General features: G+C 38.3%; 1 protein-coding gene across 3 annotated transcripts; it reads right to left on the reverse strand.

Annotated features, from left to right (window-relative positions):
- Nucleotides 1-578: 578 nt before the first annotated feature.
- Nucleotides 579-17,010, reverse strand: ehmt2 (euchromatic histone-lysine N-methyltransferase 2). Of its 3 annotated transcripts, none has more exons than XM_042506743.1 (28): nucleotides 16,959-17,010; nucleotides 15,180-15,249; nucleotides 14,881-15,042; nucleotides 13,509-13,807; nucleotides 13,352-13,415; nucleotides 13,155-13,237; nucleotides 12,919-13,059; nucleotides 12,692-12,763; nucleotides 11,663-11,783; nucleotides 10,677-10,760; nucleotides 9,764-9,900; nucleotides 9,519-9,662; nucleotides 8,497-8,819; nucleotides 8,178-8,411; nucleotides 7,320-7,402; nucleotides 7,036-7,142; nucleotides 6,098-6,220; nucleotides 5,902-6,003; nucleotides 5,668-5,772; nucleotides 5,057-5,229; nucleotides 4,791-4,958; nucleotides 4,538-4,682; nucleotides 4,349-4,426; nucleotides 3,515-3,630; nucleotides 3,255-3,341; nucleotides 3,096-3,174; nucleotides 1,820-1,995; nucleotides 579-1,296 (listed from the first exon to the last, which is right to left on the reverse strand). In XM_042506743.1, the coding sequence occupies exons 1-28, from the start codon at nucleotides 16,983-16,985 to the stop codon at nucleotides 1,116-1,118; spliced, it is 3,684 nt and encodes a 1,227-aa protein (XP_042362677.1). In that variant the 5' UTR covers nucleotides 16,986-17,010; the 3' UTR covers nucleotides 579-1,115. The 3 variants fall into 3 exon arrangements, with proteins under 3 accessions (XP_042362677.1, XP_042362678.1, XP_042362676.1); XM_042506744.1 differs by having other exon boundaries at nucleotides 5,057-5,211; nucleotides 10,677-10,763; XM_042506742.1 differs by having other exon boundaries at nucleotides 10,677-10,763.
- Nucleotides 17,011-17,562: the final 552 nt, after the last annotated feature.

Raw genomic sequence — 17,562 nt, forward strand, 5'->3', positions numbered from 1 at the left:
TTTAGCCCTAAAATTTAGGACTGCTATATGTTAAAATGTAGTTTTTACAAGTTTATTATCTCAGTTTATGCTGTGTTTGAGCTTAATTAAGTTAAAACATGCTAAAAACTAATATGTGCACAATTTCAAGTGGTTTGAGTTTTTCATGGTTTTAAGATTTCCTGAAAGTAGCTCCTCCTTTGACAATAAAAATATAAGTGGATCTAAAATGGTGAGCAAGTTTTAATCTGTAGACTTGAATATAAATCAATGACAATGGAATAATTTACCAACCTTTTTTCTTAAGTAAACTGTTTCCCTGTCTGCAATTCGAAGAAACGCGTGGACACTGAATTATTGGCAGAGTGAGACATCTTCCTTTTCCACAGCTCTCTCACTCTCTTAGCCAGAATACAATAAAAATACAATAACCCCAACAGGTAACTGTATTGATGAGAGCTCACCTCACTTGACATAATAATGTAAATACTGTATACACACACAAAATTACTTTAGAATAAAGGGCAGAATTACAGGATTACTTGTGATATTGTAGTGAAAACAGGTTTAAAAAGAGAATCACACTTAATACAAGAGCCTTAAGATCAATGAGCTAATTTATTAGACTAAATTTGATAAAGAAAACAATGTGTATAAAAATAAAGAAAATAAAACTGACATAATCATCCAACACTATCCCTCAGGTCCTTAGTGAGTCCAGAATTGGGCTAAGGGTTGACCCATCACTGTACTGTATCAAAAATGCATTGCGTTTTTGGCACAACAGAAAAAATATAAGTGTATGACAGTTACATGACGACAGACTCACTAATGCACAACTTCATGTGTCAAGGCAAACAAACATAGTGATGTACAATTAACAAACTGCATGTATAGACTCATAAATTGTGTTTTATATCCAGAAAAATATGTTAAGGCCCAAACCACAGGCGGAAATAATCAACAGTAAGGTAGCGAGTTTTGGAGGAAAAAAAGGACTTTTCAAGTAGAAGAAACAGCACCATGCATCAAAAACAACATTTTAAACATGATAAAACCCTAAAAGAGTATATCCAATGACACTGCGCGCATGTGAAATTGACAATGTTAATCCTAAGGCCCAATGGTTAAGTGTTTTAAGAGTTTCCCATCATGCTAATCCCACAGTCTGTTCCCGTTTCTGGACAAGCCTCCAGTCGAGCCAGTCGGCTCTGCTCCAAGGCGATGGCCTCAGCTGAGTGCTTGCATTTCTCTGATCCACACTGGCAGGTGAAATACTTGCTCTTAATGTCCCAAAAGCGGTCTCCATAGTCGAATCTAATGAAACAGAAAATATTAGCAAAGTTAAAACTATTTGTATAGTTCTTAATCAAAGTTACAACCAGGTGGGCTTCATGCAGATATGTTATAAATACACAGAAACCTTAAACTTAGTTAGAAAAACTCATCAGAACAAAGTGATTCAATGAAAAATATTAGCCAAGATTAGACGACCAAAAACAGAAATACAGATGTGGGAAAATTACATAAAGATAAGAGGGTTAATATGTAATTGAGTAACAAATAAACAACATAGAGAAAATAAGATAAGAAAATCCTTTATTAGTCCCAAAGCTGGGAAAATTGCATTATAGTAGCAGCAAAAGGATATCAAAGGAAGGTATGTACAAGATAAATAAAGCAAAAAGAACAATAGAAATAGTATACACAAGACGCAAAACTCAACAGTTAAAAAAATATTTACATCAATCACATATGGATAATATCACATTGTGATAAATTGCAATTTACTTAATAAAATCTGTGAAAATGAAATGATCATAACGTCTCAGTTTCTCACCCCAGCTCTTGTCCGCTGAGGATGTCTCTGGAGCTGAAGAAGGCGATGCGGGGGAATCTCAGGTCCTGGTGCAGCATGAACACCCGCACTGGGATGAGGTTTGGGTCGCACAGGTGGTTGATGAAGCGGCTGATGTTGCCGTAGTAACGGGCGTCGATACAATACACCTCCCCATCCTTTACGGAAAGTATAAAAAAACATACGAAGCATTCGATGAAGACTTTGACAACAGATTTGTTGTAATACATTAGTGTTAGAATTAGTAAGCGCTCTTATTTATTCTGACAAGTTGTTTTTATAAGTTTTATTATCAACCTTTTCATATATAAAATAAATCCACATATTTTATTACCTTTAAGTTTGGCTTTTTATTGTTTAATTAATAATGGGTGAATTCTAATTGTTTTTAGCTAATGTTGTCCTGTTCTTAGTTTGAAGCACTGTGTCAAAGTACAGCCTCACAGTCACGTGGATGATTGTAGACTCTGATCCCGGCGTTCCCACAGTTATCAAAATTTGGCACTGATCCATTTAACATCAATTGTTTCTCTGTAGTACTGAACTGCCCTGCACTATACAAATAAAGCTGCCTTGCCTACTGATGTAATATTATTACATCTATTAGGCTGGCAACCTTAAAAGTACCGAGTTCAGTACCCAACCTTGCGTCTGTTTTTTGTTATGCTCAAAATTTACTATTTGAACTAATGGTAATGATCAGAAAATTTTAATCTGCATATGCATATGATGTAAATCAAAAAAAGACACAATAACCTCCATTTGTCTTTTGCAGTGCAGAAATTTACAAAAAAATATTGTTAGATGTCACAGATTTCCAGTAAAATTTGACTCAATAGCACACTATGGAAAACTGATTTTATAGGTTAGCAAAGATTGGTTGTTTGGTTTTGTTTGCATCTCGAAATTCAGGAGGGGATTGACTTATGAATATTAAAATTATAAGTGCAGGACATTTACAAATGTAAACAAGGCTAAAGAGTTTTTCTTTCCATAGAAAATGTTCCCTTAAAGTCTGATGTAAGCTAAAACATTAGGAGGTTTTTGTTTTGCTGAGCAGTTGTGGATGTATTTTGTGCCGCTGACTGCAGGATTAAGGTTTGGCTAGTTGTTTATTTTAACAGTTATTCATTATTGCTTACACTGGAAATCTGCCAAAAACCCTTTCCTGTGTTTTTTCCATCACAGTCAACTCTTTTTTTGCCTTTACTACACAGAACAAAAATTGGAAAACAAAGCACATTTTCTAAAGGTTCACCTTGTTGTCAAGGTCAAACAGGTAGGAGTCGTCTTCTCTAACATCGGCCTCTGCGTCAGAGATCAGCTCCCCGACGTACCTGTGTGGACAGAGGAAAGGAGCTTAATGTGTAATGTCTGATTTTTCATTTAAAAAGGGACCCGTCATGTCTTCTCTTACTCGCAGATGAAGCTCCCCTGAGGAATATCCTGCAGCGCTCGAACTCCCCAGCCCATCTTCTCTGTCCTGTAGAGCTGAAGGCGAACTCTGGAGGAAAAAGAGGAAATCGTGAGGTTTCGACGCCTCGACAATATACAGCTTTTATCTGCCAGACACAAAAAAAAAAAAATCACAAGGCAATTCCACAGCTAATCAGTGAAATCTGTTGCTGTAATAACTTGTTTAAAAAGTTGCATGTGGTTGAAAATTTTCATTCTTACTTGATGCCGGCCTGCACCACCCTGTTCTTGCACGTTCGGTAACAGGAGCATGCCATGTTGCATTCAAATATAAGCGGAGGCTCAATTTTGTTGAATTCTTGAAGCAGCCGCTGGTCCTAGAAACATTTTTCAAGTTGAAATTCGTTTCCTTAAGATTCTCCTGAATGTTATGAATCCTCGTCATTGCAAAATGTTTAAATGACTCTCAAACCAAAACCTCCTTAAGTTCTGCTTTAAATTAACCTTCTGAAACCTGAAAACATTGGCTCGATTTCTTTTAAAAACACGAGAGGAAGTTACAAATTATGTGTTCCAAGAAAACGACCTCAAATGAAAAAGGGAAAGAAAAAGGTAAAAGACAACCAACCAAAAAAATCTAATATAAATATATAGGTAAAATAGTTAACAATAATTATATATTATTAATATAAATTATTTGATGTTAATAATTAATTTCTATTTCTAATCCTCTCTCTCGCTCTTCAAACTGATTTTCAGGTCATTTTCTTGACCCCTTTTTCCAATTTCTTGCAATTTGTGGTACATCTCTTGGCCACTTGCTCATCGCCTTTTTAGCCATGTTTTCAAAAGAAATCGAACCAATTTGCACAGGTTTCAAAGGTTTAAATGTATGTGAAAGGTGTCTTAATGTAGCACAAGAAAACTGATGTTCCATGTTTCAAAGGGTTAACTAATCAACTAATTATACAAATCTTATATTTATCCCATTGGAAAACTCTTCTTTCTCATTAGTCAAGGCATTTTGATTAAATCCTACATGTTTTCTGAGCAGATCGCTTTGTGAGGTGGCTGTAAAACAACATCTCTGTTTACCTTGTCGTACCAGCAGCGGATACTGAGCTGTCCACAGAGGCAGTTACTGGACGAGCAGTCATCTGTGCAGCTGCAGTGCTGAAGTAAAAAAAAAAAAAACATAAAAGGCATGAGATGCATTTTTCATTGCTGATAAAATAAAAGAAAATGAACGGTGAAGTTGAATCAAGAGCCTGATTAATATTTTACCTGTAAGTGAGTAATATTCCGGTCTATGTTCATCGCTGAAGTTTCACAGTTTTCCGAAACGTATTTGTAGTCTGAAGGACAGCCCTCGTCGTCCACTGCGTTCACACAGGGAATTGGGACATTCTCGTAGCCCTGCGCAATGTCACTGGGACAGAGAGGAAGGAGTTAAATCAGTAAGAAAAACAGGAAACAACGAGGGAAAAGAATATCTGCTTATGAAGAACAATTAACATTATAATACCACAACACCTACCTGCAGATGATTCTCTCAGTCCGAAGCATGCGATTGGTTATTCCCCTTCTCAACTTCCTGTTGATCTGGAGCGCCACCCACACCGGCGTGTCGGCACGTGCGAGGCTGAGAGGTGTGTCTCCTTCCCTGTTCATGATGTCGATATCGGCCCCTCTGGACAAGAACAACCTGCAGAAAGAAGAAAAATATGTATATGTGCAAGCTGAGGCAAAGGATGAATGTGACTTGTACATTAAGGCTACAGCTCGTGATTGACTTTAACTCACGTAACACATTCGAGGTAGCCCTCTCTGGCGGCGATGTGGAGCGGCGTGTCTCCGTGCATGTTAACGGAGGAGAGGGAGCAGCCAGAGTTTAACACCAGCTCTGCTATGTCCACATTCCCGGCATACGCTGCCCAGTGGAGACACACGTTCAGCTCCTGAAAGGAGAGAGGGGACTATTTAAAGTAATAACCTGAAATATTTTCATGCAACTCTACATCCATATTGTCTCATTTTGCTACCAATTGTTACAAAACAATAAAGCGGAGACGGCCACGGTGAGAAGTTAAAAACACGGGATGTCTGCAGAATCACAGAGCAACATACCATATTTCCCTCCTTTGATTAAAATTAAAATATAACAGCAATTCAGTCTGATTATAACATTTAAAAAAAAAAAAAACAACAAACACAAACACACACACAAAATGTTCTTTGCTCCACTCCAGCTTCTCTTTGGTATGCAAATATAGCACGTGTAATCAGAGGAGCTGCTACAAATTTAACAAAAAGACAAATCTTTCACGTAAAATGTAGCAGTCTACAACCATCAGTGTTCATTATGGGCCTCTAAAAGGTTTTTTAGGGAGTCCGGTTCATTAATAGAAACGTACCTTGTCATTAATGCTGACATCAGCTCCTCTGTTCAGCAGCGCTTTAATCACCTCTACGTGTTTGTGCTCTGCAGCCCAGATGATCGGCGTCCAGCCACCGCTGTCCTGAAACAAACCAACAGGAAGACTCAGGATTATACTGACGTTTGAATCAGTCACCTCTTGTAAGACAGACGTGATGCACAAATCTGCATTAATTACACACAAAAGGTGATATTTTGGCTCATCCTTTACCTGTGCGTTTACATCAACCTGCCCCGTTTCCAGAAGCATGTTGACAATCTCCAGGTTTCCCAGCTTAGCTGCATGGTGAAGGCCAGTATATCCATCCTCTTCCTGAAAATACAAACAAAGACAAAAACCCAAGTCAATCACACCCCTGAAACTTCACATTTATGTTTTTACTTGAGGGGCACTAACAGACACTCACAATATGATAGATGCAGGCGCCATTCTGGATCAGGTAGCGAGCCACCTCAATGTGATTGTTGATGATCGCTTCCAGCAGAGGAGTCCTCAGGTCTTTGTCCTGGGCGTCCACCTGAGCACCGGCCTGCCAGCATACAATCAAAATAACCCCACCAGAGAGAGACTTGTGGAGTTAGCAGCAAGCAACAAGTTCTTTTGTCAGATTTCATTCTACTGTGTGTGGCGGAGGCTTCTGGGTAGCATGTTAACGCTGGCGTGCAGTAACGGCGAGCTCTCAATGGTCTTGCACGAGTGTGCATGCATGACCGCAACTCCCACACTAAGAGCTACAAGCTACAACAAGGCCAAAAACAAGGCACCAGTGACATTTTTCAAAACAACTTGGTACGCTGGGGCTTCAGGGCACTTGGATTACTTCAGACAAGATGCATGGAGAAATTTTGTGCTTTTATTCAGTTTTGGTTTTTTTAATGTTCACATTCTGTTCACCATTTGCTTTAATTGTTTGGGAGATGAGTTCAACACCTTTTCCCACTTGAACTCCGGCAGTGTTTCGTGGACTATAAAAATTCATCTGACTTTCCATCGGCATGAAGGTGAGTTGATAGTGACTGAATTGTCATCCCTTTAATGTGAGGCACAAGTCCAGGACAGACTAAATGAATACAGACAATATTGAGCACGGTGTTTTAAGTTGTATTTTGCTTTAAATAACATCAGCAGTGACCCTCAGTGCAAGTGATATAGGTCTATTTTATCCTCGACGGTGCACTTTTACCCAAATTTGTTGATATTATTTAAAAAAACAACTTTTTTGGCCACTTTTGGAAGGAGCATCATTTTTTCTTACAAAATGTAGATAAGTGCTTTAAAGTACATCTATTAATCAGAGAAAACAAACCAACAGGACATATTCAAATAAAGAACTCGATGTCTCACCTGTATAAGTATGTAGCAGACTTCCAGCAGTCCTCTCTGAGCTGCAGCATGGAGCGCAGAGCGCCTGTTCTGAGAGTCAGGCTGGTATGTTGGATCTATGCCCTCCACTGTGACACACACACACACACACACACACTTTTAATACTGAAATCTGTAAAAATTCACAATAATCTCATTAAAATATATTAAAACTTTGAATGTATGCTCAAACCCAGACACTACATATATATAAATATTTATACTGACACCACTCAGTCATAGACAAAAAGTGAAAGCCCACTCACTCAGCATGAGCAGGACTCTCTGCACCTCTCCTTGCTTGGCAGCGGGGTAAAGCTGGCGGGGGTGGAACCGCAGTTTCTTCCTCCTGGAAAATCCAAAACAAAAATCAGTAATTTGGTCAAAACATGTCAGATGTCGTCTCGTTAACAGCAGATTTTAAGAGATAGTGGAGAGGCTGTAGAGAAGGCTGGAGAGAAGTATCCACTGCTGCACATCACATAGTTTTAAAATACATCCGATTTCAGAACTGCTGCCAGGAAAACATCTTCCAATTAGTAAAATGTACTGTGCAACACTCTTATTATTGATTTTTTAACCTATTTTACTCATGCATTTATTTATTGCTTAGTTGTAGTACGATGCACATATTTGTATTTCTTATATTTCTTGTGCTCATATTTTCACTTACTTTGTATATTTTATTTTTTTATATACATAATACATTTCTTCTACTATTTTCTTTACATTTTCTTAAATGTTTAAATTCATACGTGTATATTATTGCATAATTTATACTTTTTCTAGAATACATCTTATTCTATTTCTATTTTCTTATAATTTATCTTTGTCTAAACAATATAAGAGTACCTGTAAAATGTCCCAACAACAAACAAAACAACAAACACAAGCCTAAAAAACACTAAAGGGCCATAAAAATCTGCTTCACGGTTTCAAAAGTCACAAGTCATTGATGTTGAAGTCAAAGTCAAGTTGCAAACTTTCTTTAATTTTGTTATATCGAGTTGAAAGTTACTAAATTTGCGACTTGAGTCCAACTCCAGCCCACACCTTTGATATCTACTCGAGAGTTCAGTCCTTTAACTGTCTGTAGTTGAAAACGGTACATTGTAAACTCCCACCTCTCGGTGTCCTGTGTGAGAATGGCCTTCTGCAGCGCCGCCCTGCTGGGCCCGGGTGGAAGTGCACTGGGGCTGATGGGTTTTCCATTTGGCATACAGAGAGAGGGTCCCACACTGTCCACCCCCTCCTCTGCTGGGGGGACAGTGGGCACAGTGGCTGCAGAGGCGACAGGCTGAGGAGGCTGCTGCTGCTCCACTGTCAGCGTTATCAAGCCGTGACTACGCATACGAGCGCTGGAGGAGGCAGTGAAGAAGAACACAGGTGAGAAAAAACATTTTACAGTTTAATGTAATTCTCTCATAAGTCATCCAGTCTCACCTGACAGGTCTCTCGGGCATCTTCCCGTCCTTCATCCCTCCCGTTGAGGCTGTGAGGGAGGGCGCAGTGGGGGTGGAAGGCGGCAGAGATGGCGTAGTGGTAGAAGAGGCCGACATGGTGACAACGGTGGTCGCTGACGCTGTGGCCGAGCTGAAGGAGGGGATGGTGACCTCCTGGGCCTCGGAGGCGTCTTCTCCGCAGTGGGGACAGAAAAGCATGCCGCCACCATTTGACCTATTGCGCCCGCCACCGAGCACCGTCACACAACCCCGGTGGAAACGGTGAGCGATACGCTGGTCCGGGCAGCACTCAAGAAAAGTGCCCTGGAAAAGGAGATGATGAGATATTAGGAGGAAACGGAGGAGAAGAAAGTAGGACATCGAAGAGGAGAAGAAAGTAAGACATTAAGGAGGAAAATGAGAAAGAAAGAAGGATAATGTGGAGGAAAAAAGGAAAGAACGAATCATATAGGGAAGAAAGTATGATATTAATGAGGTTAAAGGGGAAGAGAGTATGATAATGAGGAGGAGAAAGAGGATATTAAGGAAAAGCAGAAATGAAGGTCGGTAGGAGAACAAATAAAAGAGAACAGGATACTGAGGAGGAGAAAGAGGAAAAGAGAGTACGAATTTAAGGAGAAGAAAGCACAAATTAAGGTAGGATACTGAGGAGGAAAAAAGGAGAAAAAGTAGGATATGGAGGAGAAAGTGGAAATGAAGGTAAGATATTGAGGAGGAGAGAAAGTAAAATAGAGCAGGATAGTGAGGAGCAGAAAGATGAAAAGAGTAGGATATTGAGGAGGAAAAGAGGAAAAAAGGTGAGAAAATGAGGCGGAGAAAGAAGCAAATACAGGAGGATATTAAGGAAAAGAAAGGATATTAAGGAGGACAAAGGGAAAGAATGCAAGGAAAAAGAAGAGGAGAAATTAGGATTTTAAGGAGGAGAAAGAGAAAAAGGGATATTGAGGAGAGGAAATTGGAGGAAAATGTTGAAACGACGGAGAAAGAAATGAAACTCTTTACCGCTATGCAGAAGTATCCGCAGCCAGGACAGCAGTGGTGTTTGACCATGTGTGAGCGATGGGCGTCACAAAGCACCATGAGGGGAACCCGACTGGACGGCCGCATCGTCTCCCCTTTTATAGTCCGATTGGTGCAAGCCCTCAGCTGACAAACAGAGCAGGAGAGGCAACGTTATCCGTGAGCTTTATGAAGTACCAGAAGCCAGCAGAAACACTGTCCTGCTGTCCAAATCTGCAGAGACAAACCTCTCCATTGATGCTCTCGGTGGCCATACACTGCCTGCTGATGCGGTGGCTGGTGCTGTCGACCCGAGGAGCCTCCATCCTGCAGCTGCACAGAGGAAGCTCCTCCAGCCGCTCTGTGTCTCCTGCATCACTGCCTTCTGAGAGAGGGAGGGAGATGAAGAAAAGACTTTATTTTATCGTTCACCAACCCTGAATGCTGTTATATTTCAACTGAAGGATAAGTTGATTGTTTGGCAGAAAATTAACCTGTAACTTGTTTTGATAACCAAGTCGTCTTTTAAATATTTTTTAATACCAAAACGGCAAACCTTCTCTGGCTGTGTCGTGAGGATTTGCTGCGTTTCTCAGTTAAAAATATTGTAAAATAATGATGAAATACTTCACCTCTTTGTACCTTAGACCAAACAATTGCCAATTAATTTACAAAAAATAGTTGTTTTTTCATCTCATCAATTTGTTGTTTCGTCTATAAAAAAATAGTAAAAATGCCTATTAAATCAAATCAAATTAAAATTTGACAAAGAAAAATGTGGCATCCTCAAATTCTTGTTATATCCATCCATCAGTCCAAACCCCAAAAGACAAATCAGTTTACTATCATATATCATTTATATTTGAGAGGCTGAAATCAGAGTTCTTTTTTTAATTACTGAAATGATAAATCAGTGACAAAAAAAAAATTTCAGTCTATCGATTAAATCATTTCAGCTTCAGATAACACGAGGTCAACTGTCCAACAATTTCCTGGCAGCAGTAATGACGGTTTTAAGTAAAAATAATAATATTAAAACAGAATTAATAATAATATTAATAGTAATAATAATAAATATATATTTATTTTAATTATCCGAAAGGAAAAGGATTTTCAGATTTATAATCAGATTTTGGGGACATGTATGTATTATAAACGCACCATGATGAGGCGAAAGTGTCAGACTGTCAGCAGCAGCGATGTCCAGAGCGCCCAGGGGAACTTCTGTGTACTCGGTCGACCGTCCTGCTGAGGACAAACCACGTGACAAACTATAAGCACAGATGTACATGCAGGAAAATTACGCAGTTTAATGAAATACACATACTGACGATACAACACTGATAAATAACAATCTCTCCTCTTATACCGTCTGAGGTTTTACAACACTAAATCGAAAGTATTTTAACAAAAAATACTTTTATAAAGTACAAAAATCTCTGAAAATAAAAATAATTGCATGAGCATTCACCCCCTCAAATCAATAGTCAATAGAGGTTTTCTGGCAGCAATTACAGCCTTAAATGTTTGTGTTCAGGTTTGAATCAGCTGCACACATCTGGACACTGCAAGTTGTCCTTCCTTGCAAAACTGCAAAGACAGTCAGGAACAATAATTTTGGAAGTCCTTCTGCAAATTTTTAATTTTCAAACTCTGTATCGCCTTTAGAGTCCTCACAGACCTCGTGGTGACCAGCACCTGCTTTTGCTTTGTAGCATATTCTTTCCATTTTTTCAATAATTGTCTTAACTGTAAGATATTATGCACATTAGAAATTTTCTTGTATCCTTCCCCTGACAGGTGCGTTTTATTTGTCTCCATGATGTTTTTTTTGGTAGGAAATTGGAAAAGCAATGGTTTGAGTTTCTAGACAGAGAAGCTTAATTCACTTACCACACCTTGATAAGACACAGGTGATCTTTATTGAGCTCATTATGTGACCAAATTGGCTGTACCAGCAATGACTTAGGTCACAGTAAAGGGAGTGAGCGCTTGTACAATGTATTTTAGATTGTACTTCATTTAAATGTATTTGTAGAGGTTAGTTTTCACTTTGACATTAAATGTTGTACAGTGAAATGGAAGAAAAGCTTTTTTGTTTTGTTTTGTTTTGTTTCAAGAAAACCCACCAATATAATGTCACTCACCTCCTGCTATCTCCACCACATCAGCCGTGTTCCTCTCTTTTTCCTGGTCTGACTGCGGCCACGAAGACTCCTCGCTCTCGTTTTTGCTCTGAACAGCTTTCTGTGATTCAGACTCTGAACTCTGGAAGGGAGAAATACCGCATGCATATAAAATTGTGACGTCTGTAAAGGTTAGAAAAATGGATTTAAATTCTAGGCAGAATATTTTTGGATCGACTAAAGCAACTTTCACAGTAAGCGACTATTTTCCGACCACTGTTTGCACGCTATACAACACTTTGTGGAAGTAAAAGTGCAAAGAAACAGAGCAATGTAAAGAAAAACAGAAAGAAAAAGACTGCAAGCTGGCAAACATGGACGTAAACGAAGCATGGTTTGGAAGAGGACCTATTTTACTTTCCTGATGCTTGCTAAGATTGTTGTTTCTCTGGTTTCAGATCATATTCCTGCTACAACATGTACATTTGTGTTTAGAAGCTTTTATTGTGTTTTTTACTGCAGAAAGTGCTGCTATACTCTGTTTCAGTCACTCCCCAGCTGTAATGAAATATGAAAGAACTGGAAACACTGAACAATAACAGCAGACTGGGCATTTTTCTTTCACCTCAGTATTCTAGTGGGATATAATCTGCGTCTGCGAAATCCTCACTCTCCAAGTATGTAAATATAACCCAACTATGACTTTCTGACTGTTGCCTGGTGTGTAGGATTTAGTGGCATCTTGCTGTGAGGTTGCAGAGACTGCGACAACACCTCCTGTGTACAAAAACTACAGTGGCTGACACAAAAGCGTGAAAACACAAAAGCGTAAAAACACAAGTGGTCTTCTTTACAACCAGGGTTTGGTTTGTGTATTTGGACCACAAAATTTCTTATTTTCAGGTGATTATAAGCTAATGAAGCCACATGAATATTATATTCCATTTTTGCCAATAGATCCCCCTAAATCCTACACACTGAGCCTTTGAGCTACCGGTAACTAAGAAAGAAAGTAATAATCAAGCTAATAAAATAGATCGAATCACTCACATGATCTGACATGTTCACTGACCCCTCCGTATCTTTAGTTTGCTGCCTTGTTTCTGCACCACCATCTTCCAACTATAAGTTGAACAAAAGAAAAATTATTGCCATTCAGTTTTTTTTTTTTATTAAAAGCACATGTATATGCTATGACATTATTCTTAATAATGTGTGTATTTGCTGACAATGAGTGATTACTTTACGTGGACAATAAATAAATCTCAGCATCACACCTTTTCTGACTCTCGCGTGGACGGACTGGAAATCTGACTCTTCTCTGTTACCTCCTCCTCAGACTTCTCCACGCTGTTGTTGCTCTTCTCTGGAGCCGTCTTTGTGACAGGTTCCACCTTCTTATGGAATAATGTTTTTTCCTGAGTTTTGAGAGAAATCAGAAAAGACAACATTGACAACTGAAACCCTGGCTTAGTGAAATGCAAATTATAAACCAGCAAAAGCATTATCTTACCACAGTTTGAGCATTTTCTGGAACGTTCTCGGACTTCACAGGTGAGCCGTCAGATAAGTGACCCAGTTTTCTCTTTTTTGCAGCTTACAAAAAACATGAGCAAAAACCACGACAGAGTGAGATTTGGCTTAAACAAGACACTAAATAAAAAATATATTAATATTGATTTGATTATTCACAAAAGACAATATTCTCACCGGTTTCAGAGTCAGAGGATCCTGAAGGTGTCACAGGCGCAACTGGTCGCTCAACATGGCTCATCTGTCAAACAAAAACAGTCAGTTGGTCACAAAAAGGTGCAACACACACCTTTTCAAGAGTGTAGCTCAGTCCAAGAATCAAAAATGGGCTCACCTGCCCTATTGGAGGCCTGTTCATGGTCTTGCGGGCTCGATGGATCTTGGGGGGGCCGGGGGAGACAGAAGGAGACGAAGAAGCTGTAGCAGAGGACGAAGAAGAAGAGGAAGAAGAGGAGGAAGAGGAAGAAGAAGAGGAGGAAGAGGAGGAGGAGGAAGGAGCAGGTGCCAGGACGGATTTACTACTGCCGGGTCCGGAAACGCTCATCTTTGCTCGGCCAGGGGACAACGTTGAAGACGTGGAAGGTGAGGACATGGAAGAGGGGGGCGTCAATGAAAGGGACTTTGCTGCGTGTCCTGTAGGAGGAAGGGGAAAATTTGAATTGCATGAAAAACTGTCTAAATGCTTATTAATAATTAGTATAATAATAACAATTTTATTTATTTATTGTTTAAAGAGCTCATTTAACAACAGAGGCCAGATAATAACGCTGAACTAAGTCCAGACAAGAGTTAAGGAAGAAATTAAGAGTTTGGAGACAAAAACATGTTATAAAAATACAATAACAAAATAAAAGCTGTATACACAGAAAATTAATATTAATAAGGATTAATATTAATAATAATAATTAAGAATTAATATTAAGCAGGTTCAAAAGAGAATAAAAAGGATACATTTAAAGATGACATCACAAAAAAAGCAAATACAAAAATGGATTTTAAGAGGTGATTTAAAAGAAGTCCCTGATTCTGCAGGCCTTATCTTAGCAGAGCGGATCACATTCATATATGAATAGCATTGTTTCTGAGTGAAATCAAGGAACATGACGCCCAGCGTTAACCCTTTGGAACCTGAGAAAACCAGCTTGATTTCTTTTAAAAACATGGGAAGAAGGCAATCAGCATCTAAAGAAGAAATGACTACAAAAAAAATGCAAGAAATTAGTAAAAAGTACAATGAAATTAGAAAATAACTTGAAAAATGGTGTTTAAAACAACAACTCAAAAAAGAAAGTTAAAATATACAAAACATTTTTTATGGAAATTACCTGGAAAAAGTTCTTAAAAAATCATGATAAATTTGTAACAGAATTTTAAATATTTAATTATGATATTTATAAATAGTTTTTCCCGCATAACATTTAAAAAAAAAAATAATTTTCTGAACCTGCTAATTGCTTGCAAGTTGTGGAAAATTTCTTGCCAAGTAGCTCATTACCATTTTTTCATGTTTTCTAAAAAAAATTGCACCAATTTGCTCCAGTTTCAAAGGGTTAATATAATATTACCATGTTTATCTTCCTCAAAGCAAAGTCTGCAGGAAGATCAGTTACTGATTTTTTGCTTCAGGATCAAATCTTATCAAATCAAATCAGGTGACTGAGAGAGAGCCATCACTCCAATGAAAGCCGACTGGAATAACGTCTTACCTGCAGAAGGTTTGTTTGGGGAGGAAGCAGGCGACCATTTCTCTCCCTCCTCTGCACCTCTGGACGCATCCTTTCCAGGTTGCAGTGATGACAATATTGATGGCATACCACCCATGGGCTCTGTCTTCTTGGCGGCAGCAGCGGTGGTGGAGGCTGCATGATCTGGAAACGTTTAGAGCTCTCTGTGAGATTTTTTTTTTTTAGAAGTAGTTCTGACAAGAATCACACAATAATATGTTTTTTGTAAACCTTAAAGGCACATATTTTCAGTGATTTGTATATATCTCCAGCAGACATACCTTCCTTCACTTGACTTGGTCTAGATGATGACTCTGCTGGTGTTTCTGAGTCATTTCCTTCAGGAGGCTCCTGGCAGAGAAACAATAAGTATCATGTTAGAAAATATGTATCTCTCATTTTTAAAACTAATATTCGGGATTCCATAGTGCTTGATTTATTAATTCCAGTCAAGCACAGCCAGTGCTGATAAAACCTGTAGAAGACTACTTGAGCATATGTGAAGAAATGTCCTTTTGTTGCAGTTTTCCTATTTGAAATGTGCACAAAGTGCAGTTACCTCTCATGGCCACACGGTGCCAAAGTTGTACATTTAATGTGCTTTTCACATGACTGTTATTTTACTGTGTATGTAAAAAGTGCAAAGTGCTGCTGTTTGTTATGTTTGTGTTTAATACCAAATTAGGTGAAATTATTTCAGTAAGTGTATCAGTAATTTTATGAAATTTCCCAGCACATTTCAACAATATCACAATAATATGGATAATTTTGGTCACAATAATCATGATATAAAAATTTCATATCGTTCCATCTCTAGAAACAATTTAGGTATAGTTGGAGTTGTGTAATGATGTGCACACAGTAGCATTCAAACTACAGAACTGCAGATACAGAGATGGCCTGTTACAAAAATAATTTGCCAGAAATGGAAACATGCTTGTTTGGTACAGACAGAAGCAACAAATAAAATTAAAGATAAATATATATATATACATATATATATATATATATATTCCATTGAAATGAAATGCAGAAATTACAATGCCCTATAAAACTTTGTCTCATATCGCAATCAAGTAGTTTAAAGCATATGTATCGCTATCTACTGGAGACAAAATAATCAAGCAAACATTTTGCAAGTGAAAACACACTTCCTAGAAAACAAGGTTATTACTGACTCAGAGGTGTGGGTTTTAGTTTGGTTGTCATAACAAGTAAATGAAATGTAATCAAACAAAGCTTGATTTGAAGTTTGTTTTTCCAGAGTAAATCTACATGACTGACAACACACACAAGATGTGACTATAAAGGGTTTTATGACACGAAATGTGGAGACTATACTCAACTACATGATATTATATCAAGTCACCAGCTACACACTAAATGATTATGAGTCGATGAAAGTCAGTTAAACGAGCATCTTATTAATTAATTCTGTTGATGTGTTCAAAATTGCACGTTTAGTGCATCTACGTGACCACTTATCGTTTCCAAAATAAATCTATAGCCTATCTTTTAGGATGTAACGTCAAGTGCTGCCAGTCAGTCACCCCATTCATGCTTTTTGCACAATTCAAAGATACACTGGTCCGTAAAAAAATAAAAAAAGGGGGAATATTTTACACAATGGCTGTTTAAAATAATCCATTTTGGCTGATATTGATTCATGACTTTAGCAAAGTACAATAAGGAACTGTTTGGCTCAATATTAGCTTTGAAAATGGGAATAAACTGAGCATACGACAGACAATGTGCAATACAGACACCATATAGTGTGATAAAAGCAACGCAAGACTGTCATTTAACGGGCAATAAACTGAAAAAAATAAGCAAAACATGAACAACATTAGAGCAATTTAGCTAGTCAATACAAAACAGTCACAGGCTAACATTGCTAGCAGTGTAGCACAGCCTGCAACAAAGAGCTCCTACAATCGATAAATAAAGACTTTTTGCATTTTGGCAGACTTCTGTTTCACTGACATGTTTGGCTATATTGGCTTAAGCGTTTAGAAGTTGTTAAAATGCGTTAACTTCATATTTCAGGGCTTTTTTTCTACCTTCGTCGTTGTCTCAGATGCCGACATGTTTGGTGGACGCACACTAACGTATATGAACCTGCCGCGTCACCGCCCGGAGCCCCGCCCCCCGATACGACGCTGAAGTTAGTTTCTGGTTCATAGTTTCTGTTTCAGCAGTAAGGGGGGAATTAAGGGGAACTGTCTGAAACCCACTTTCAAATATGTGAAATTTTTATTCTACTTGTAAAAATGCAAAAAAGGGAGATTCCAGAATTCAGTATTTTTAGATGATACTACACTGAGACCATATCAGAAACCACTTTACTTTGACGGGTCAAATCTGGACTAGATTATTTCAGAAAGGCTTAAGGTTGATAAAAACACTGTTTTAGATTTAATTTCTGAAACAATTTTTTTCTATTTGTGAAAATGTCGAAAATTGCATTTATTTATTCTATAATGCACGTGCAAAAAAATGTATATGTACAATGGAAGTTGGAGAAAGACCCATGGGGAAGGGGCAGGTTATGGTTAAATGGGCAATAGGTCATAGACCACAACAATAAATGTAGTTAAGAAACATCAAAAAGATGGATTTTTTTGTTGCTACTTCTCTGTACCTGTGTTGTCTCTGTGATAATAA

Source organism: Plectropomus leopardus, chromosome 18, assembly GCF_008729295.1.
Source record: "Plectropomus leopardus isolate mb chromosome 18, YSFRI_Pleo_2.0, whole genome shotgun sequence".
Taxonomy (NCBI): Eukaryota; Metazoa; Chordata; class Actinopteri; order Perciformes; family Serranidae; genus Plectropomus; species Plectropomus leopardus.

Bases quoted from the DNA above. Each gene is read 5' to 3' on its own strand.
- ehmt2 (XM_042506742.1), bottom strand. From the start codon at position 16,985: ATGTCGGCATCTGAGACAACGACGAAG. The intron at 11,784-12,691 runs GTGAGTGATTCG...TCTCCCTTCCAG, and splicing joins CAGTGAACATGTCAGATCAT to AGTTCAGAGTCTGAATCACA. The intron at 7,143-7,319 runs GTGAGTGGGCTT...TGTGTGTCACAG, and splicing joins GAGAGTCCTGCTCATGCTGA to TGGAGGGCATAGATCCAACA.